The sequence below is a fragment of the Chaetura pelagica genome, unplaced genomic scaffold, assembly GCF_000747805.2.
Source record: "Chaetura pelagica isolate M959 unplaced genomic scaffold, ChaPel_1.0 scaffold531, whole genome shotgun sequence".
NCBI classification, from domain to species: domain Eukaryota; kingdom Metazoa; phylum Chordata; class Aves; order Apodiformes; family Apodidae; genus Chaetura; species Chaetura pelagica.
In genome coordinates, this window is record NW_009952362.1 from 4427100 (window position 1) to 4447559 (window position 20460).

The following is a 20460-nucleotide window of genomic DNA, read 5'->3' on the forward strand; positions in this document are numbered from 1 at the left end:
TGAGGCCGCGGGGTGGCTCCTGGGGACTGTTCCCCAGCGCTGTGCCCAGGGCGGGGTGCCCCGTCTGCTCCCTGCGTTGGGAAGGTGTCTCCTCTGGCTGCCGTGGGGCTGTGGGCTCGGTCTGAGACAGACCGTGGTCATCCCCGGGTAGCTGGGGGTGGTCCCGGTGCTAAGACCCCAGGCAGGAGTCGGGCAAGGACTCACCTCCTGCCCTGCTCCGGGCTGGCGCGCTGAAGGGTCGGGTTCTCTTTCCACCTTTCTGGAACAGCTGCTGCTTGTAATGCCAAGCCAGGGAGTTTGTAGTCTCCCTTCCCCGTGGTTTCATCAAGGCTTTCTGGCAGGAGCTGTCTCCTGGGTGTCCCTGTGCTCGGCTGGGTTGCAGCAACACATTTCTTCCTTGACTCTCACCACCACAGACAGAGCGAGCTCACACCAAGTGCTCAAAGAGTAACAAATGGAGAGGTGGGCATCCAGTAGGACCTCAATATAAGGTGTAGGTGACAGTCTGCCCCGGGGCCAGTATGTTGGAGACACTAAAGGAATTTAGAGTTTATACTGTTAATGAAAACATTGAAAATTACAATAGCCAAGGTACACAAGGATTATAGAAGAAGTTTTCTCTTGACAAGGTTAAGCCATCAGTGTGGGGACAGGGGAGCCACACCTGCCTATTACAAGGTCTTTTTGGCAAGAGGCCTCTGACCAGGATGGGCAGCTCCACTGTTCCTGTGGAAAGAGATACAACCCTTGCCCAGAAAATCAATGTCTCTCCTTGGGAGCTGAAAACTGAGGACACAGAAGTCAGCTCTGTATCATGCACCAGAGCCATAGCCTCTACTGAAGGGTGAGGGTCACACCAGATCACAGTGTTCTGAGTTTAATCCTTATCCCAAGGTCTTGACCCTCACAGGACTCACAGACTTTGGGGTCTGGGCAAAAAGGAGGTTGTCTGAGGGTTTGAAGTTTGGACAGGAAGATGGTGGTGTGGCCTGCAATAGAGATGAACCTCTTCTTGCAGAGAGCTGCAGGGCAGATAGGTAGATTCTCCAAACCACACAGCCCCTTGCACATTGACTCTGCTCTGTAACTCGAGCTCTCAGCCACAAACCCACATCTAAAGAGCCTGGAGTACTCACAAACAGTACTTTCCACATGTCCATCTGTGTAAGGCGGCAGGGGGAACATCATTATTTCTGTGCAATAGCTGGGTCGTGGTTCCAGCAAGGGGAGGGCAATGAAAGCCAATGAAAGGCTCACAGAACCCATATCTTTGAAATTTTTGACCTGTTAGCCCACAGACCATCAGCATCTGTGGTCCAAGGCAGCCTTGGAGATGTTAGTGCTGTGTATATAGAAAAACCCCAAACCTCCATCATATGGCCCACTTTACACCTTATAGTCAAAATAGCCCTAAGCAGGCTCTTTTGGCTCTCAGGAGAGGTGAGCAGCTGGGCTGGAAGGGTGCTGCCCTGACACCCACCAGGTCCCCTCCTGCCACACCACTCCCAGGCTGTGCTTGACAGGGGCAACAACTCTCAGAACATCTGTGTGTCTGGTAGAATTAGAAAGTGACTTTTGTTGCATGGCCACTTTCCATATGAGAGCAAATTTTGGTAAAGGGTTATTGCAACTGAGGGAAGGGGAAGCTGGAGCGGGTCTCCTCTCTTGCCAGCACATGACTACTGCACAGAGGCAAGCCAAATGCCTGAACCATCAGGTCCAGCAAGCATATAGCAATCTTCAGTGACTGGAGAGAAAATGGCTTCAATAAATATATCTGTCATGTAGGAATACTCTTTGAGATCTTTTCAGCTACTTCTTGGCTCTAGCTTTCAAAATCTAGCCGGGTAGGCCCTGATCTTGCAAAGCTTTTGAAGTGTGCCTGTGTCACAAAGAAGGTGAGTAGTCATTCTGAACTCAGCAAGAGTAATTAAGGATAATACCAGTTAAACAAACTAATTAAAGATGATTTGAAAGATACCTGAGATTCCCGTCTTCAGGCCCCAGAACCTTTACATCCCCTGCTCGTCCCTTTCTTCCCCTCCTGGCCATGATAAAGATGCTCTGGAATCCCAGGACTGCTGGCCAGCCCCATGGCAATTGCTGGGCAAGTAGCAATGGGATAAATACTAATGCCAGAGGAATACAAGTTCTTCCTGTTTGTCCCCTTCCTCTTGCAGTAGGAAGTACCTAAAATACTCTGGAATACTCTTTTCCAAATAGGCTTTTGTGTTCTGGGGTTTAATGAATCTGGGAAATACTCAGACCCTGCTTAGTGTGAGGAGCTAATATTCCCAGTGTTGGTGCTGAAGTGTAGACATTTGCCACTGTGCTCAGCTAGAGCAAATACTAGTGTACTGGTTTTCCTGGTGGAGCTTTGTGGAGCCAATAAAATAAGACACCTACCTGTGCACCCACCCATTCCTTGCTTGTGTGACAGCCTTGAGGGCTAAGCTCATGATGTTCGAGTCTTTTTTTGTGTGGCTGACAACCTATCATTCAGTGCAGAGGATCACACTATAGATTACATGCTTTAATGTTTCTTTCTCTGCATATTCATACTGCATTAGTAGACAGTCTGACTGCTAGTGAGATTATTACCTTTGGCTAAAGTTCTCAGGTACCACGCTGTGGCTCTCAACTGATGTGATACTGCTTCTCTGGCCTTACATCCTGTCATGTGAGCACTTTGCTTGCTGTGAAACAGAGAAGGAATCAGGTGTAAATTTAGAAGCCTAAATAAACTCCATAAAAAATGATAATTATATGCTATAAGCCTTGTGTATATGAACTTGGTCCTCTCTTTTGTCCATATAGGAAGCTAAGTGCTTTTCTTTTTTTCACAAATAATGTCACTAAGCAGGTGTGTGTTGCTTCATTAAGATTTTTGCTGTTATACTTACCTTGGTATTGGGAAATTGAACTGAGGCCTTTGTTTATTCTTCAGAGAGGTCTAAATAACTGGACTCTGCTAAGTGTCCTGATTCATACTGTCAAAGACTACATCCCATGCCAAAACTCTGAGCCACTCAGGTCCTGGAAACAGGAGCTATGTGATAAATGACACTGCCATGTGGCTTACTGCAGACAGATGTTAAGGATCCTGGGCTACCCACTCAGGAACATAAACAGCAATGAAACATCTTTCTGGAGAAATAGCCTTTATGGATGTTTTATAGCAGGCCAGACTAGTTCCTGGTTCCAGGAAGGCACTGGGAGCCTGCTGGGGCTCAGTCAGTAAAGAAAGGGCCAGAAGACACAGAGAAGCAGATGGGTCACTCTCTAGGACAGCATGATTGCTGTAAGCAAAGATGCTCAGTGGAAGGGGAGGGAGCATGCTGTTGGAGAACAGGACATGGATCCTTCACCTTACAAGATTTGCAAGCATCCTGTGCATGAGTGTCCCTTTTGAGATCTTTTTGCTTTGCTATGAAGCACTTGATGATTCTGGCCACAAAAGAGATGACCAAATTCTCCCTCAGCTTAAACTGGCCTCACACTGGTGTTGCTCCACTGACTTCTGTCCAGCCATTTCTGACTTTCACTGATGGAAAGCAAGACAATCAGCCCTAACACAAACAAAACGAGAGCTGTTTAGCTGCTCGGTTATACAAAGACTTCGAAGCTGATACATTCCAGCAATGTTTTGGATTCTCTCAGACATTAACTGTTTTGAAACAGTGTGGCTGGGAAGGGGGTGGCTGGAGGGAGGTGGGGATTTCCCATTAAGGACAGCAAGACCAGATGTCTTTTTGATGAACTTCTCTTGGCTTCCCATTTTTTGACATTTCCTTTTCAGTCATTGAGTCCAATCTGCTTCTAGACCAAATTACAGGGAACTCTAATAGCATGAATTGTTTTATTTCCCCTGACAGATAGAATACCTTCTTCTGGCCAAAGTGTGAGACATGCTGACTGGGCAGTGTGCTCAACAGCCGGGGCATTTGATTCTTATACTTATTTTCCACTTCAGACCTTCTCCACTCTCCAGGGAAGCCCCTCAGCTTTCCTTTGACAATATTTGATACCAGTTAAAGAAGTAAAAAGCATTAATTTTTTCCCCCCAAACAAGGGGAAGCTCACACCAGCAGACTTCATTGGTTATCAGTGCACTGTATTCCAGTATATAACACTCAAGGCATGACAGGGCACAGCTATCAGCTTCCTAAGGGTTTCTGATACAGATTTCTGATACAAAATTAGCTGTGGCCCTAGTTTTTCAGGGGATGGGATAGGAAATCAAATGTTAGAAACTTCATCCACAGTCTTGGATGTTACCAGTAAACCAATTTTGAGCAAAATCTCTCCCAAGTTGGTACAAAAAACCTGTGTGGAGTATCAAGCTGTCAATGGAGGACTTCCCTCGACAGAAATGAACTCTTGGCAGCCTTTCAGCACCACTGAAACTTACCTAGGTGAGAAGAAAAGCTAATTTTATCAAAATATGGGAAAACATTATTTTTTACATCTTGTTACATTTACATTTTCACTGGGATTTTTTTAAGCCTCCCCCGTTATCACCACAAACTGTGGTCTAATGTCAACTGGGAGCTCACAGAAGGCTATTTTTTTCTGGCATTTTCCCAAAAAGGACGTTTTTTTCAGTCCAAAGCTTTTCATTAGGCCTAAACCACTTCTACTCAGCCAAAGTCAATAAGCAGAGCACACTTCTGAGGTCAGCACTGCTGAAGTGGGAAAGCAAAAAGACTAAGAATCTTTGGTTCATACAGGAAAGCACCAACACACTGGAATTTTTTTCAGTGGGAGCTAAGTGCTATAGAGGAGTCCAAGTTTCCTTCCTAGCCCCTACTTCTGCTATTAATATTAGATGTAAGGGTATGTCAAGCTACCTGCCAAAGTGGAAACAGATCCAGGTAACAGATCATGTCAGTTCAACATTCTACTTTGTGTTTGCTTTGGTTTTTTTGTTTCTGTGAAAAGAGATTTAATTAAAAGTCAAGAAACCCGCCACAGTAAACACCAAAAAATGCAGTTTCCCTTTTCCCACTTAGACAAGAGGAGCTGATTTTCTCCTGCCTTCCTGACTATCATTAAGTATTCTGTTTAAATAGGCCAGCTTCATGCCATCTATAATGAAGTTATAGTGTATTGCTCTGTTATGAATGATGAAGCTGTTGTGTCCTACGGGGAGAAAAATCGCTGTAATCCAACTTTCCTTTTGAAAAGGCCTAATGTATCCACATGAGATCTTCTGGCAGAGACAACTGAGAGAATATAAATAGAAGCTTAAAAGAAGAAGGAGGGGAAGGGGAAAATAACTCCAACAGGGCTGAGTAGCTGAAATTCACAAGTTTAATAGGAAGATGGATGACTGAAGAGCCTGTTCTGTGACACAATTAGGACTTTATGTAGGCCTTTTTCAATTATTTGTAGCTGACAAAATTTCACACAAAGGCTGTTTCACACTGCAGGCCAGGTGCCCAGAAATGGGTTTTTTGGAAGGGGAAAGAAACTGGGAGAGCCGCCCAAGGGCACAGACCACTGGGGTCACCACTGGCTAAGTCAGGCAACGGTGTGTGTCACCTCATGCACAAGTGGAAAAAGCAAAGGCCTGAGACCCCTGTCCATCCAAGCCATCATCTGACCATGCCTGAGGAGCACAGAGCTGCAGCCACAACAGACAGTGTGGGGTGGGAGATGGCTATACAAGTGCATATGGTTCATCTCAGAAAGCCCCTTTCTGGTCCTCCCCACAAACAGATACAGTAAGGAGACGTGGGTTCCTGCTACAGGAAGAGGTTTCTGCTAACAAGCAATTCTCAGTACTGAAATTATATCAAGAGATCATGTCCAGGAGCCTTTTTCAGTGCAGATTCTGTCTACCCCCCAGCTCCTCACTGGCCACCCACAAAATACTGTTCTGGTGCTTCATTCTCCTCACAAAGCTAACAAGGAACCACCAAGGAAGATTGCTTGGAGGAACCTGCCTGTGTCTACTCATAGTGCTCATCCCTTCAGCTGCTTCAGTGCTGCAGGTTGAGGTGGTGACATATGGCAGAGAAGTGGTGATGAGCTGGTGAGCAGTTTTTTTCTCATAGCATCAGATTTTCATCTGGCTTTTCCCCCTGATCAGATGGCTGGTATGCTTGCCCCAGTGGTAACTCTATTGTCACTCAAACTGGCAGGACCCAGGAAAATTCTCCAGAGGGTCCTCTGCTGGAATTGTTCCCAAGCACAAACCTACTTTTCAGGAAGCTGAACATTAGTTAGTTAAGGAAAAACCAGACTTTGAGTGCCAAGAGTTGGGAGCAACATTGGAGCATTGAAGCAGTGTGCTCAGGGCTGCCTGAGCACCATGGCAGACCACTTAGTTGATCCAATATTTACAGACCTCAGCAGCAACTTATTTTCAGTTACCTACTATTGTTTCACAAACCTGTCCAGTAAGAGTATTATATATATATATATATATTCTTCTTTTTTTTTTTTTTTTGAAGGGGAAAGACAGAGGGAACAGCAAAAGCCAAATCATAAAAATAAAACACACACTTTTAAATTATTCAAAATATCAAACACTGCTTCTCTTCTTCCAACAGTATCTGTGCTCTTAAATGGATCATTGCAAGGGGAATTATTAATGTAGTCACATCAATACATTTTACTGAAGTCCCTTATATTGCAGTCCTCATGCATCTAGCTGGGACTCCTCTGTAAACTGTAATTAGGGTAAGAGCTAACTGAGACACCACAGAGTTTGCTCCTAGCAGTCATTTAACATCCAGCATGGTATCAAGGCTTTAAAGTAGGCATTTCTCAGCAGCAATTCATTCATTGTAAAACCTGTTTCAATGATTAGCTTGTCTCCTGTTTGACAGCAAACTCTTACATTCACATAAAGATCTGAAAGCATTTGTCAATGAGTCCCTTGAACAGACTCAGCTGCATTTTGTTTCCTCTGCAGTATCTAACCTAAATCCAGAGGAGTCAGCCAGGAAGGAGCACTGTTTCCCTCTGGCTGCCTATTGGACTAGTCCTGAAGAGGCAGTTGGTTCTACCATCAATTCTTCTCTCCAATAGCCCATGCTATGGGGCTAGAACAGCCCAAATAATGGGGAATAGATAATGGATATACTGCCAAGGGTGGAGACCTCCTCAAGCAAATTCAGCCTCCCAAGTCAGTCTGCTCCTGCCAGACCTGACTTGCATTTTGATGTTTCTTCATTGGGCTGCCAGGGATGCACTATTAATTTACATCCAGCCCTTTACTCTTCCCAACTATGAAGACAGGGAATTTCACTGAGAAGAGGGTCTACTCTGTATCACAGAATCTTAGGGGTTGGAAGGGACCTCGAAAGATCACCTAGTCCAACCCCCCTGCCAGAGCAGGGTCACCCAGAGCACATCACACAGGAACTTGTCCAGGCAGGTTTTGAATGTCTCCAGAGAAGGAGACTCCACAATCTCTCTGGGCAGCCTGTTCCAGTGCTCTGTATAGACCACTTTCTCCAGACTTATGTCCAAATAATATTGTCACAGTTTTAGTAAAGAAATTATAATACCCACCAAGGCAAGCATGCACAGCAGAGGCTCCATCCCATCTTCTGCCCTAAACATTAACTTAACACAGATTGTCTGGCTCCCAGAGCTCTTCGTCTGTCTCCACCCTAACACCCTTCTTCAGGATGTCACTCTCCCAGCCTGACAGGAGATGGGATGGAGACTCTCTAGCTTAGCAAAGCCACTTGCAGAGACCATAACACAAGGAAAAAAAATATCTTTAGAGCTATTTACAGTTAATTATCAATGGGAGGCTTAGCCCTCTGGGCCACAGACCCTGCTTGCATTTTCCCCTCTTGACCAGAACCTATCAAGGCAAGTGGCAGAAGTAGCCAAAAGCTTGTGGCCACAGCTGCTGATGCATTTTTCAGTCAAACACCTTAACAGGGCTTAACCTGCTTTGGAGACTGGCTTGATCCATAAGATGAGTACCTAAATTTAAAAAAATAATAATAATTAAAAAAAGGCTTTGGTATTTCATTCCTTTGCACTGTCCTGCAGTGAGAGGAGCAGTTGGGCCTCACAATAACGTGCCAGTACAGTGGCTTGCTAAGCAGGGCCAGTCTGCACCTGAGTTACCCTCCCAGTAGAAGAGCCGACTCCTTCAGAGGATGCAAGTTGAAAGTGGGTTTTAGTCCACCTCCTTGGTCCCCCCTTTCATTCTGGGGCGAGAGCTGACACTCTCCTGACTTTGGAAAAATATCCAGCTTCAGCAGTATGAACCTCCAAGATCTTGGAGACAATGATACCCTTCTTAATTGACTACTTAGTAATGGAAGATGAAATGGTACCTACTGAAATTGAAGCAATTAAGTGAGGGCCCACCACCTGCCCTCTCTGCCATGGACTTGGGACGGTGATTTCATGACACAAAGTGTGCAATATCCCTCACAGTTCAATATGTTCTGCTCTAACTCTTTCTTCAGACCCCATTGTCCACTCACGCCCATGCCATTTTCACGCTGGCACAAATGCTTTGAGAGGACACTACTTAAAGCAGAGAACTGACTCCATTAAAAAAACAAAACACCACACCAAAAAACCCAACTCCCCCCCAAAAAAAACCCCCACCAAAAACCCACCAATTCTGTGAGACAAAATAAGAAGTAAAAAATGTTTTTCTAAGCCGGATCAGTTCCCGAATGTCACTGAGAGCGACCCCACAAGAAGTCATGCTGACATATCTGATGGCAGGAAGAGGCTGTGGGAGCGTGGGAATACCTTAAGCTTGCTGAACAGCCGCCCAGCGCTTTGTCTTATGAAATCACAGCCCGAGGAGAGACTGTGCTGTTTTCCTGTTCCCCCTCTCTTCCTTTCCCCTAGAACCCTCGGGCCCCCATCACTACCATGACTACATCCAGTCCGGGATGTACATTTTAATCTGCCATGTGTATATAAAAGAGAGCTGGGAGCAGTGGCTGTCTGAGACCCACCTGACCTCTAGATGTACAGCAAGCTTCCTGTTCCAGGGCTGCTGGCTCTTTAATCTCCAAGTCCTTAAAAAATAAAAGTGACCCTATGTGAAAAAATGCTTTGTAATGGGAACTCCTGGAAAAACTTTTCTCTCTCACCCCCTGGCTGAGCCATAGAAAACAGTAAATGTCTCTCCCAAGAGTCCTTTTTTACAATAGAAAAATGGCAGGCAAGATTGAAGTTTCCCTGCTCAGCCTCAGCAGCAGACAGGCACAAAAGCTACAGAAAAATAAAACAGCAAGGGGAAAACCCCCCACTCTTGTTCATTCAGAGTTTGGGGAGATTTTTGGTGGGCAATAAGCTTCTTTGGACAGTAGAGCAAGTCACACTTGGGAACAGGGTTTCTCTTTTTGAAGGAGGAAGTGGTCTTGAGCTATATACTTGACAGCAAATTAGCATTGACATTTTGACTTGTTTTGATCTGAGCTATTTACAGTGGTATTATCTGTGTATTTTTGACACGCTGTGAAGATTCCCATTGCCAGATGCCTTGCTATGGCTGTAGGATGCAGTGCATTCCACAGTCATTACTCAGGGGTCATAAACCTCACATTATTTGTAGGGAGGAGGGGAGCAGGGAAAAGTGGTCTAACAACTAAGAAAAAAGAATCCCTGGACTTATGTTTCACTGGGGTTGTGTATTTAACCAAGAGAAAATAAAACGCACTTGGGCTGACTGGCACTGTCACACTTTGGAGCTGATGACTGGAATGGATCCTTATGAATTTGCTGTAGACACAGGAGCACATTCATGGCAACAATTTTCCCAACTGCTCTAGGCTGGGGGAGGCTGTAATGGAGCAACTGCTCCGTTACACTGCTGGGTCAACAATCCCCAGCTGAGGGGCTGCTGCTTCGGACCTCCAAGGCTTGGGTTGGCAGGACATGCCCTAGGGCTGGCACTACATGGTAACTGTCACTCCAGGGAAGGAGCTGAGACTCAACAATGGTTTTCAAAAGTAAGTGAGATTGATTAAAAAGGGAGACTTTGTTTTTTTCTTTTCTATGGTTGGAAAACTTTCAAGAACATTTCCAGGGCCAAATCATAGACCTACACTTGTGGTTTTATAAGCAGATACTCCATGCACAGACCTTCCTTACTCCCTAACCATGTGGAAATGCTGAAGGACCACATAACATGGAAGTGTTAGTCTGGCAGGTGGGGAACGGGGTCCTGCCCTCAGGGCAACAAGGAAACATCTCCCTGATGTCAGACTGTCCAGGGGACAGGGAGATAAACAGTGCAAAGCTTTTTTGAAGAAAGGTCTATCTTAGACTCTTTGTTTGCCTTTCAGACCAACAGGCAGACATTTAAAACACCTCTGTGTCTTCTACATTCTTCTCTGGCTCAGGTTTGCCCAGCAGTTGTCACTGGTAACCTTCACAGCCCCATATGCCACCAGCTGAGGTTTGCCCAGAAGAGTCTACTATTTTCTAAAACACCTTAAGTTTCTCAGTGATGGTCCTAAAAAGAAGAGAGTAAAAATTGGGTTATTATATTCTCATTCATACCTGTTCTGACAGTTCTGAGCACTGTGAAGTGGCCAGGCAGGAAATGTCTATAAACATGGAGGAGACAGAGAAATGAGAGATACTGGAACACAATCTGCTGAACTCCATCGGCCTACATGCCTGTAGAAAATTAGTCCATTAGATGTTCAAATTGAGGGTCATCTCCAGCCTTTACATACAAATTCTCCAGTTCAGGATCAGCACTCTTCCAGCTAAGCACTGCAGCAATATAGATAGAAAAATAATCTGTTTAATTACTCAGTTTAAGTGGTGCTTCTGCCCTTCACTGAGTCATATTTCCAGCAGTTGCAATAAATGAATCTCATTTTCTGATTTGTCTTACCTACATAAAAAATACAGGCTCTGGAGCAAACCACCCAAAGAAAGGAAGCATCTAACTGCCAGCAGGTCATTTTCTGGATTTGTCCACCAAAGCTTCTCTTGTGTAACTTCCAGCAGAAATACAGCACAACAAAAATCTAGGCATGGCCTGGGAAGCAAATGTGAATTTGCTAAAGGCTAACTTCATGGTGTTGTTGACTTCCCCACCTCTTGCTCTCCTAGTAGGAACCTGAGTCCCCACCTCATCTGAGACTCAGTCCTTAGATATATCCAACACAGTAGACTGAAGTAAAATCCTGGGGAACCTCTGCTTTTGTTGTGAAAGAGAACCTGTGTAGAGCATCAGGGTAGAGCAAGTGCAGGGATGAGTCTCAGAAGGCTGGGGAGTGGAAGAGAATATGGGGAACACATTATTTGCAGGGCACAGATCTTGATGCTGCAGGGCCTTTTTGTGGGCTCAAGGATGCTGTGCAGGATGTGTGCTGCATTGCTCCTGCCACTCAGCAGAGGGCTGCAGCTCAGATGATCAATGCCTGAAGAAGGGTTCTTTCCCACTCCCTTCGAGGTTTTTTTAAGGATTGATTCCCAGTGTCTTCACTTCAAATAGAAGCACCACCACATACTCCCTCCCCTTTAACAAACAACCCCAGAGGCCAATCCTAATAAGGCTCCAGCTCTGATTGCTCCAGGTCCCCTAATTGCAGGAGGATCAGATCAATTCAGTGAAGATGTTTGGCAGGTCATCTAGAAAGCTGTCTTTGTTTCCAGGGAATATCTGCATGCAGTAATGAGCAAAGTCCCTTGACATGCCTTTCTTCTGAGGCACTGACAGTAGTTGCTCTCCTCTGAGGTGCAGTTTGCATAATTTTGCTGCTACTATTCTGCTGGAGACACAAGTGTCTGGCACATTCATAGGTGTTTTATAACCCTATACCCTTGAACTGCATTGTCCCCTACCTTCTACACCCAGACCAGAGCTGGGCAGTCTTAAACTCCAAGTAATTAAGCAAATACTTAATTTTAAATGCTAAGACACATAAATATCTAAGCAAGTCTGGGATTAAAACTTTACCTGAAATTGCAAGAATAGAGAAAGGAAACCATTTAGCCTGTGAAGCTGATGTGACAGCAGGTGCTTTTAAACCACAAATTGACCACAGGAAATTAACACTTCTATGTGGTTTTTTATGAATATCTGTTTCTAGTGACCTAGTTACAGGAAGACTTGTGTCCATTTTCAAACCTTCTACATAACTTCACTGAAGCTCTGTAACTGTTCATCTGTCTTGCTCTGGTCATTAACATCTTGTCTCTCTTTTTCCCAAGAGCACATCCTGTTTTGTAAGAGGACTTTGATACAACTCTGCAAGATGGAAAAAAAAACAACAACTAACAAATAAACGAGGCAACATGAATCCAGCAATTAAGAATAAAGCTCCAAACTTTATTCATTGACTTGAGTACAACAGTGATGCAGATTACAGTGGCACAGGAGTGCAGTATGTGCTGTTTGCAGTATGACAGTGGAAACACTAATTGTACAGAACAGCAACCCAGCTCAACTTTTCATTATGCATACAAGCAGACTTACTGTACAGACAAGACATCGATTTGCTTTTAGAGAGACTCAGAAAGAATGCTGTCTCACAGATGAACAGAAAACACAAGGACAACTCCCCCAAATGCTGGTTTTTAACCTTGAGTGGAGAGAGGAGAAAAGAAAAAAAAAAAAATAATAAAAAAATCCTATTGCCAAAAACCTACTGATATAAAGGAAAATATACCTTTGAAAAATTAGTTTCAGTTTCCAAAGCTTAAAAAAAGTCCCCAGCTGTAAGGCCCCCTTACAGGAAGAGTTGTCAACAATGACCAAGCTGCACTGCTTGGACAGGACTGATCCAGTAGTGTCATATGGAGCTTGTTGCTGTGGGCATACACAGCAGTCAGACTTTCCTGGTCTAGCCATCCAAGAAAGAGCCTGCTCCAAAGCCTGTGGATAGCAGTGAGAGGCTCCACTGACTTCAGTGGTTTTTCATCTGGAGGGGGGAAGTGCTTTCTGAAGGGTGTTCAGTGACAAAAGCCCAGGCAAGTGTCCAGTGGGACCTGTCAAAGCGCCTAAGGGAGCTAGAGACTCAGCCTGGTAAGGCACCGCTGGAATTCCCATAGCTGCTTCTGCTGCTTGAAATGCTTCATTTCCTAAGCCTAGGAGCAAGGTCCTGTGGGCCTCAGCTTTGCAAGTCCTAGGAGCAACACTTGTATTAACTGTGGTGATCCTGAAAAAACAGGTTAGTGTTTGCCTTCAGTCATCTCTTTTTACCTCAAAAGACAGACCGCAATGAACGTGGAGTCACTCGCTCTTCACACGGACAAGCAGTCTTTAGGAAATCATTAGCAGAAATCTATTTCCCTGTTAGAAGCCCTTTGGGCAACAAATAATTTATTTTGCATACAGGCAAACAACATTAATGGCTAATTACATTCCCACTTCCTGCCCTGATGCTTACATTAAAATTAATAATACTTATTCTCTCCCTGCCAAATGCAGGCATCACGTAGCTTCTGCCAGCAGAGTTGTCTGACCAAAAAGCTCTGTATCTTTGCATTGTGATAGGGTTTTTGTTCCTTGATTTATTAAGCACAAAGAAAGGTGTGTGGGAAGAATCACAAGGCAAAACTCACCTGCCAGAGCAGTCTTACAACCCACAGCTATGAAGGTACTTCTACACTAGCAGAGAAAGGCAATTAATTGTACTGCTCTCACAGTGCTCAGTAGCTCTCTGCAGCTCATTATGTAGCAATGGGGTAAAAACATACCACATATTGTCAAGACCAGCCCTTGCTGTACATCTACCCTGAAGACTGTGCTGGACTCTAGCAAGTGTGTTGGTAGGGCCACAAAGTTTGGCAGGGCACAAACTGGACCATGACCTGGGGCTAACTGAACAGGGAACAGGGCTGTGGAGTCAACCCTGTCTGTCTGACAAGATGAAAGATGATTGGCATTTCAGGACAGATTAGTTGGTTTTCTTGTTTCCTGCACATGTTTTATTGCATCATCATCATCACTGACTGGTATTTTTTACTGCCATAGAAAAAATGCCTGTCTTCCAGGATGTGGACATCCTTCTCCACAAATACATTCCAACAGAAAGCAACAAATCATGGGGTAAGAGAAAGGACAGTTTCCATTTAGTCTATTCTGCAAGGCTACAGCCCAAAGATGCCAAGATCTCTTCCTAAGTCAGGATAAGCCAAAGTAAGTCATTCCAAGATGAGTTCAGAGGATGCTCATATCTTTAATGTTTTTGGGGTTAATTTTTCTATCACTTGTAGCACCTTCATGCCCTTACTTTCAGTGTAGATGCTCATAAGCCACGGGCTCCAAACTCAACTTCCCTACAGTTTGAAAGAGGTACTACAAGCTCCTGCATACCTTTTCTTCCAAGTCTGCCAAACATCACTCTGGCAAACCCTCGATCAATCAAGCTTATTCCCAGAACTTAACCTTTCTCCATCCATCAATATCACCTGACCAGGAGGAGCATGGTTTGCAGAAAGGGATCTCACTTTAAATGCGTCAAATTTCAGTGTAACAAGCTTGTACTAAAGAGACTCCTAGAGACCTACCCTGAGCAGCAGGACATCTGAATTACATGGCTGAGAAAGGATTTCCAAATTGCAACAAGGAAAGGGCAGCAAGCACTTCAGTGCTAGGCCCACAGACTTAGGACTACAGGAACTTGGTAAGGAGAGATGACATCTGTCTTGACAGAAGTAAAAGCATTATTAGTCCCACATAAAGCTCTTAAGAAACTTACTGTTTTCCTAGTTTAACCTTTCACACTGCAGCTGTGCCCACAACACATCACAAATAATATTTAATGAAAGGCTACTAAACAAACTGAAAACAAGTGTTTCTCAGGTGCTGCTAAAACCTGTCTTAAAAGAAACCAGCATGAGATGATAATAATTAAAAAAAATTCCTTATATTCTGTGAGCAAACTTCACAAAAACTTACTCTTCCAGTTGTACAGACAGGCTAGCATGTTTGGGATAGGACACTGGCAGAGTTGAGATGCTACATTCAGTTTCCTAAACCACAATAGATCACATTGCTCCACTGAGAAATAGTGGGCAGGTTAGTAATTCCAAATTTGCTCTTCAGGTTGGCTTAATTCTGTCTTCAGAGATGATGAGCAATGTATTTATTTCAACTTCTGACTCACAGAAAACTAGAGCTTACATTAAGTTAAGGCATGGGTAGAGTGGGTATGGCCAGCTGTTCTCACTGTAATGCAGAACAGTTCTCTACTTATTCATATGGAAGTTATCAGACCAGTATGGAGAGAGCACAAAACCCAGTAAGTCAGATCTATGGATTCCCTGTTCATATGAAGACTCCTGCACAGGGTCTTACCCTTCCATTTAAGCCCTGCCAGCAAGGGCTGCTGCCAATGTACACATACACTTGAGAAGGCCTTTTAAATTATATTATCTGTGACCAACCTGGCACTTTCATGGTGTGGGAAACTGATCCCACCTCTGCGCACTCGGACCAGGTATCCACAAGCCCTGCAGATACAAGCTCATACACCAGTGATAACATTCATAAGGTTCATGGCTGCTGACTATTCAACACTATGCACTATTTGGAAATGCCAGGTTAACAACTCACATAGTATCTCAACTCCAAGCATGGAGTGCATGTGCTACACGTGTGCCTGCGACTGAGAACTTGCATGTGCACATGATCCCATTTTGCAGATGTGTGGTTAGTTTGCAATGTCATCCCAAATACATGTTTTGACAGATCTTTGCTCTTACATCACTCCTAAAAGCAAAAAAGGGGAAAAAACAACACAAAAGCAATCAGTTTGCAGTCCTTCTGGCAATGATGATCTTTTGACAGCACTGAACTGGATGGGACTTAATCAGAAGTTAAAATGTTTTGCAGGAAATAGAAGAACCTAAGTATGTACTTAAGGCATATTCATAGAATCACAGAATGTTTTGGGTTGGAAAGGACCTCTAAAGATCTCTAGTCCAACCCCTGGCATGACTCAAGGGAATGCTGAAGAGAGGAATTACAAAGAATCACCCAAGAAAATGGTACTCCATTAGGAAAATGATTCATTGCTTACAAAGAAAACTATCCCTGGGGCTACATTTCTGTTTTTATTAGCTAGGAAGACCAGATGAAAGAACAGAAAATGTTGCAGTGACAATCACTGCCAGCCCACTGCAGAAAGGACACACACTCCCTGCAGATCGCTGGAGCATGTTTTTTATGGACATGCAATCTCTTGGGGTGTCTCTACATGTGGGTGGTTGGCATAGTTAAGTGGAATCACCTACAGGCATGAAATTAAAGCTCAGAAAACCCTTCATGTTCCAATCAGAAATAAAGCAGTATTAGCTCTACTGCAGAGGGCTGTGAACTAACTGTGCTCCACACCTGAGAGATATGAACCAGTCAGAGATTGTTTCTGCAGCATCTAAGCTGGCTTCTCTTCATTCCTTCCCAAGTTGCAATTGCAGTTTTAAATTCTCAGTTGATGAGGCAGATACAAATTACCCTGTTATTCTGCACAGGCCAAGAGGTTGGGTTATTTTTTTTCTTTTATTTTGTTGTTGTTGTTGTTGTTTTGGGAGGAGGGAGAGGAAAGAAAACAACCTGGCTTAGTAATTTTTAAGATGACTCGGTAGTGTATTCATTTATGCTGTGAGAAGTTCAATAGTAATCTAGAGATGGGGACAGAAAAATGCAGACTGGCAGCTTGTATCCTCAAGAGAGAGCAGCAAGCAAATGGTCAGTTCTAAGAGGCTTATTGGCAAGGTGACTTGGGCTAAAAGACCTGTAATTCTTACTATGCTTGAGAGGCAGCAGCACAGTGTCATCTATAGGATGCAGACTGACAAAATCTGGAGAATTTTAATACTTTAAATGCATAAAATCTCAAATGTTCATCTCAAAGTCAAGCCACACCTTACAAGAGACAAGCCCTGAATTTATGTGACTCCAGCATTCCCAAAGCCTGTGTCTGTGAAGCACTGCTGTTCAATACATGGGTTTGGTTTCAATAGTCACTCAAAAATGCATCTCAGACTGCCAATGCCCCTAACATTCCCACTTACCCTTCTGGAAGGGTGCCTCTAAAACCTTTTCAGATGCTTGTTCTGAAATATGAAGAAAAATATGTTGAACTGATCCTTGCTGCAATCTCAGTAAACTCCAGAGAGCTTATTCACAACTGCATGCATCACAGAGCTCACTGAGGACTCCTCTTCAGTGGCAACTTAATGCCAGACCTGCATGGGAGCATATTCTCCAGCTTGTCCCATAGACTCACCACTCCCTTAGCTCTAGGGACACGGAGGAGGTGCTGACCCCTTGTATCTGTCTCTCATTTACTGAATCTTCAACTCAGATTTTAGCAAAGGAACCACAGTGATCTGTCACAACAGGACTTCCTGAACCAGCAAGGAAGAAGCAGGATTTGGGCTGTCCTGCACATTTGCTGGTGAAATGCCTTTTGGTGATAGAGAGAACTCAACACAGTGATACTGAATCTCACAACTACACAGGACTGTTTCCCCTTCCTGAATTCCAAATTTTAACACCAATGTCTCATATAACACAAAATACAAAGGTCCTGATGTCTCCAGTGCCAAAAGTTTCTGCATTAAAAATGAAACCTTGATATTCTTTGACAGACACAGAACCTAAATGACCCTCTCCTGTATCAGGAGGCAGGTTCATTAGTGCAGTATGCATTGGCAGTTAAGCACCAATGAAGAGAAAAAGCTGACCTTGCAGCCACAATGCATTCATTCAGTTACTTTGGTGCTCATGTCCTCCTATGCATAGGACTTGCCCAGAAGCAGTTAAGGTATATACAGGCAGTTTTTTAAGCTGCAGCATATTGGAAGAAGACTGAAAGCAATAAGGATTTCAATGCAGCTCAGAAACTGTCTTGCATGATTACTCTGTCTTCACAAACCAAGTCAGGCACAAAGGGAAATAAAAATAACCAAGGCTGGAGCTTTGAAGCTTCAAGAGAGGGGAAAAAAAAAAAAAGTCTGTGCCCTTTTTCCAAGCACAAGTGAAAACCTACAATAACTAAAGAGTGCTTGGCCCCATGCACTGTGCCATATTGACAACAGCAACTGCAATTTACTCAAAAAGCCTCTATTGGCAGAGCACGGCACCTTGATGGTACCTTTTAATTCATAAACATTCCTCCCACAGAGGGATGAATTCATGTGTCAGCTTGCAGAGAACCATCTTCCCTGCTGATGTAAAATCCTACAACTCCACTGCACTCTGATCAGTTGTACTAGTAATTACTAGCAGGGAGTCTGTCTCAAAACCTCTGGGTGCAAACCAGGGCACACCAGAAAAAGCATTTTCTCATTCTGTCACTCCCACCCCCATCCACTCACCTCCTGGACTAAGTCACAAGAAAACTGATTCTTCTCCATCATTCCCATTACTTAAGTGATATTAAATTATTCAAATGACTGGTTAAGCTCCAGCCTTATTAATTCAAGCAGAAAGTGCGGAAGAGGGAAGACTGACAACATAGCAATTCACTTCCTATACCCTAGCAAATATATACAAGTTCAAGGAGCCTATTTTCCAGAAATTCAACCAGTATGCACTGAAAGTGAGCACAGCACCCACCTTTGCAGCCTGTATCACACAAAGATGTCATTTTAAGAGTGCCAGTTAAGGAACAGTTGTGTGAAAGGCTTAGTGTGACCATGTGGATATGTTGCAAAGGGCTTCTCCTTCACTACAGAGCATCTATCTTCCTCTCCAGATATATACACATATATACACATACATACACACACACGTAGATAGATGGAGAGATATAAATACATGTGCACACACACGCAAACACGCATACATATATATATATATATATTCATACATATATTCTTTTCCAGTTCTTGGAGTGGTTACAACTACTTTAGTCTACAAGGCATCCTAAGGGCACTTCCTGGCTCTAGCAGTAAAGTCCATCATATTGTGAAGTACAGGGAATATCACTGAGGGAGAAGAACAGAACAGTTTCCTATCTTGTGTAATATCATGAGAAGGCTGACACCTCTGAAAATCATCATTGTTGTTTGTGAGCCCAGATATTTTCTCCCTGTGCTCCAGGAGGACATATGCTCATCTTGTTCAATTGCTGTGTACAGAGATGCCACTATGCAATTTTTTCCCTTTTTGGTGGAAAGTAGTTGCTTCCAAATAGTTGGACTGTGTGATACAGCATTCTATGCATCATTTCTTGTTGGTGGTGGTTCGTTTAAAGGGAGATTAAAAGAGTTTTGCTTTTTTCTTCATGTCGTTGCGTCTCCAGAGAGGTAACTTGTCAAACTCCTGTATCGTCATGCCAAATATCTCTTGAAAAACTTCAGGTGCTAAGTGACGCTTTAACAAAAAAATAAGAAAAAAAAATTAAAAAAAGAGAAAAAGAAGAAAAGGCAATGGTCAGTCAAAGCCAAAGAGCCACAACAGAAGGTAGGAGTGCCTTCAGGATTTCATGTCACTGTGCAAAAGCCGTTGCAAGAAATAATACATTGGGAATACATGTACCCAAGTCCTCAGGAACTTGGGTGAGCAATTAATAAAATTTTATAATTTGTTAAACCTGAGAAGTTAACAGAGGAAATCAGGAGAACTATTCCAGTTTTTGAATAACCAAGAGACAGAAAAATTATTTGTCTGAAATCACCCAACAAACAGTGAGAACAGCTGAGAAGAAAACCGGGTCCTGCAGGCCGCTGTCCCAAGGCTCTAGCTCGCCACCTCTCCTTCCATATGGAAGTTCAAATGGACAGTGGTTTCAGGACAGCTTTACAGAAAGGCTGCAGGCTGACATGCTACACTTGTTCTGAGAAGGAAGATGTCTGGCCAGATTAACTGGCCAGCACGTTTCTCTACTGCGAATGGAAACATTTTTTGGTGCTGTCTTGTGCACAAGTTACTTCTTAGCTGCTTAAGAGTGCACTGAATGGGGGAAGTGCCTCCCTGTGGCACTAATGTAAGACAAGCACTGAATTCTGATCAGTCATCACATTTGTAGTAGTCTAAACATGTGCATAAATCGTTACTTACCCAAATTTTTGTGGCCCCTTCCATTCATCTTCACAGAAGATTAACTAATTGCAAACAGCTTAAACATCCCCAGCCTTACACTGCTGCTTAAGTCTTTCTAATCCACAAAGTTGTAAGCCATTTAAATTTGTTGGTAGAAATTTAAGTCATCATATTTTTGGATTTCAGCCAACTCACAGGACTCAGAGGTGAGTTAAAGAAGGTTAGGCTTCTGATCCTGAAGGATAGCTCACACTAACTCCTTAGGTAAGAAATTATCCAAGATCAAACAAAATATTGTTTCATTCCAATATGGATTCTAAAACTACAAAAAACTTCACAATTTTGGGCATTTTACCAATATACAAGTATTTAATGAATTGCTTGAAAACATAATGGGGTTGTGAAAAGCTTAGGCCAGGAGCAGCGAGACACAGATGTGGGATGCCTGCCCTGCACTGTTCATGGAGATGTGGTTGCTTCCTCCTGTCTGCTGCCTCTTTCCC

The 20460-nt window shown here is 43.7% G+C and overlaps 1 protein-coding gene across 1 annotated transcript in view; it reads right to left on the bottom strand.

Annotated features, from left to right (window-relative positions):
* Positions 1-18654: 18654 nt before the first annotated feature.
* The window catches only part of ABLIM1 (actin binding LIM protein 1), a 128339-nt gene continuing 126533 nt past the window's right edge, over positions 18655-20460 (bottom strand). The window contains exon 24 of the mRNA XM_010007943.1: positions 18655-19288. Within this exon, the coding sequence (XP_010006245.1) occupies positions 19175-19288 (114 nt within the window). The 3' untranslated portion in view covers positions 18655-19174. The remainder of the gene's footprint in view (positions 19289-20460) is intronic.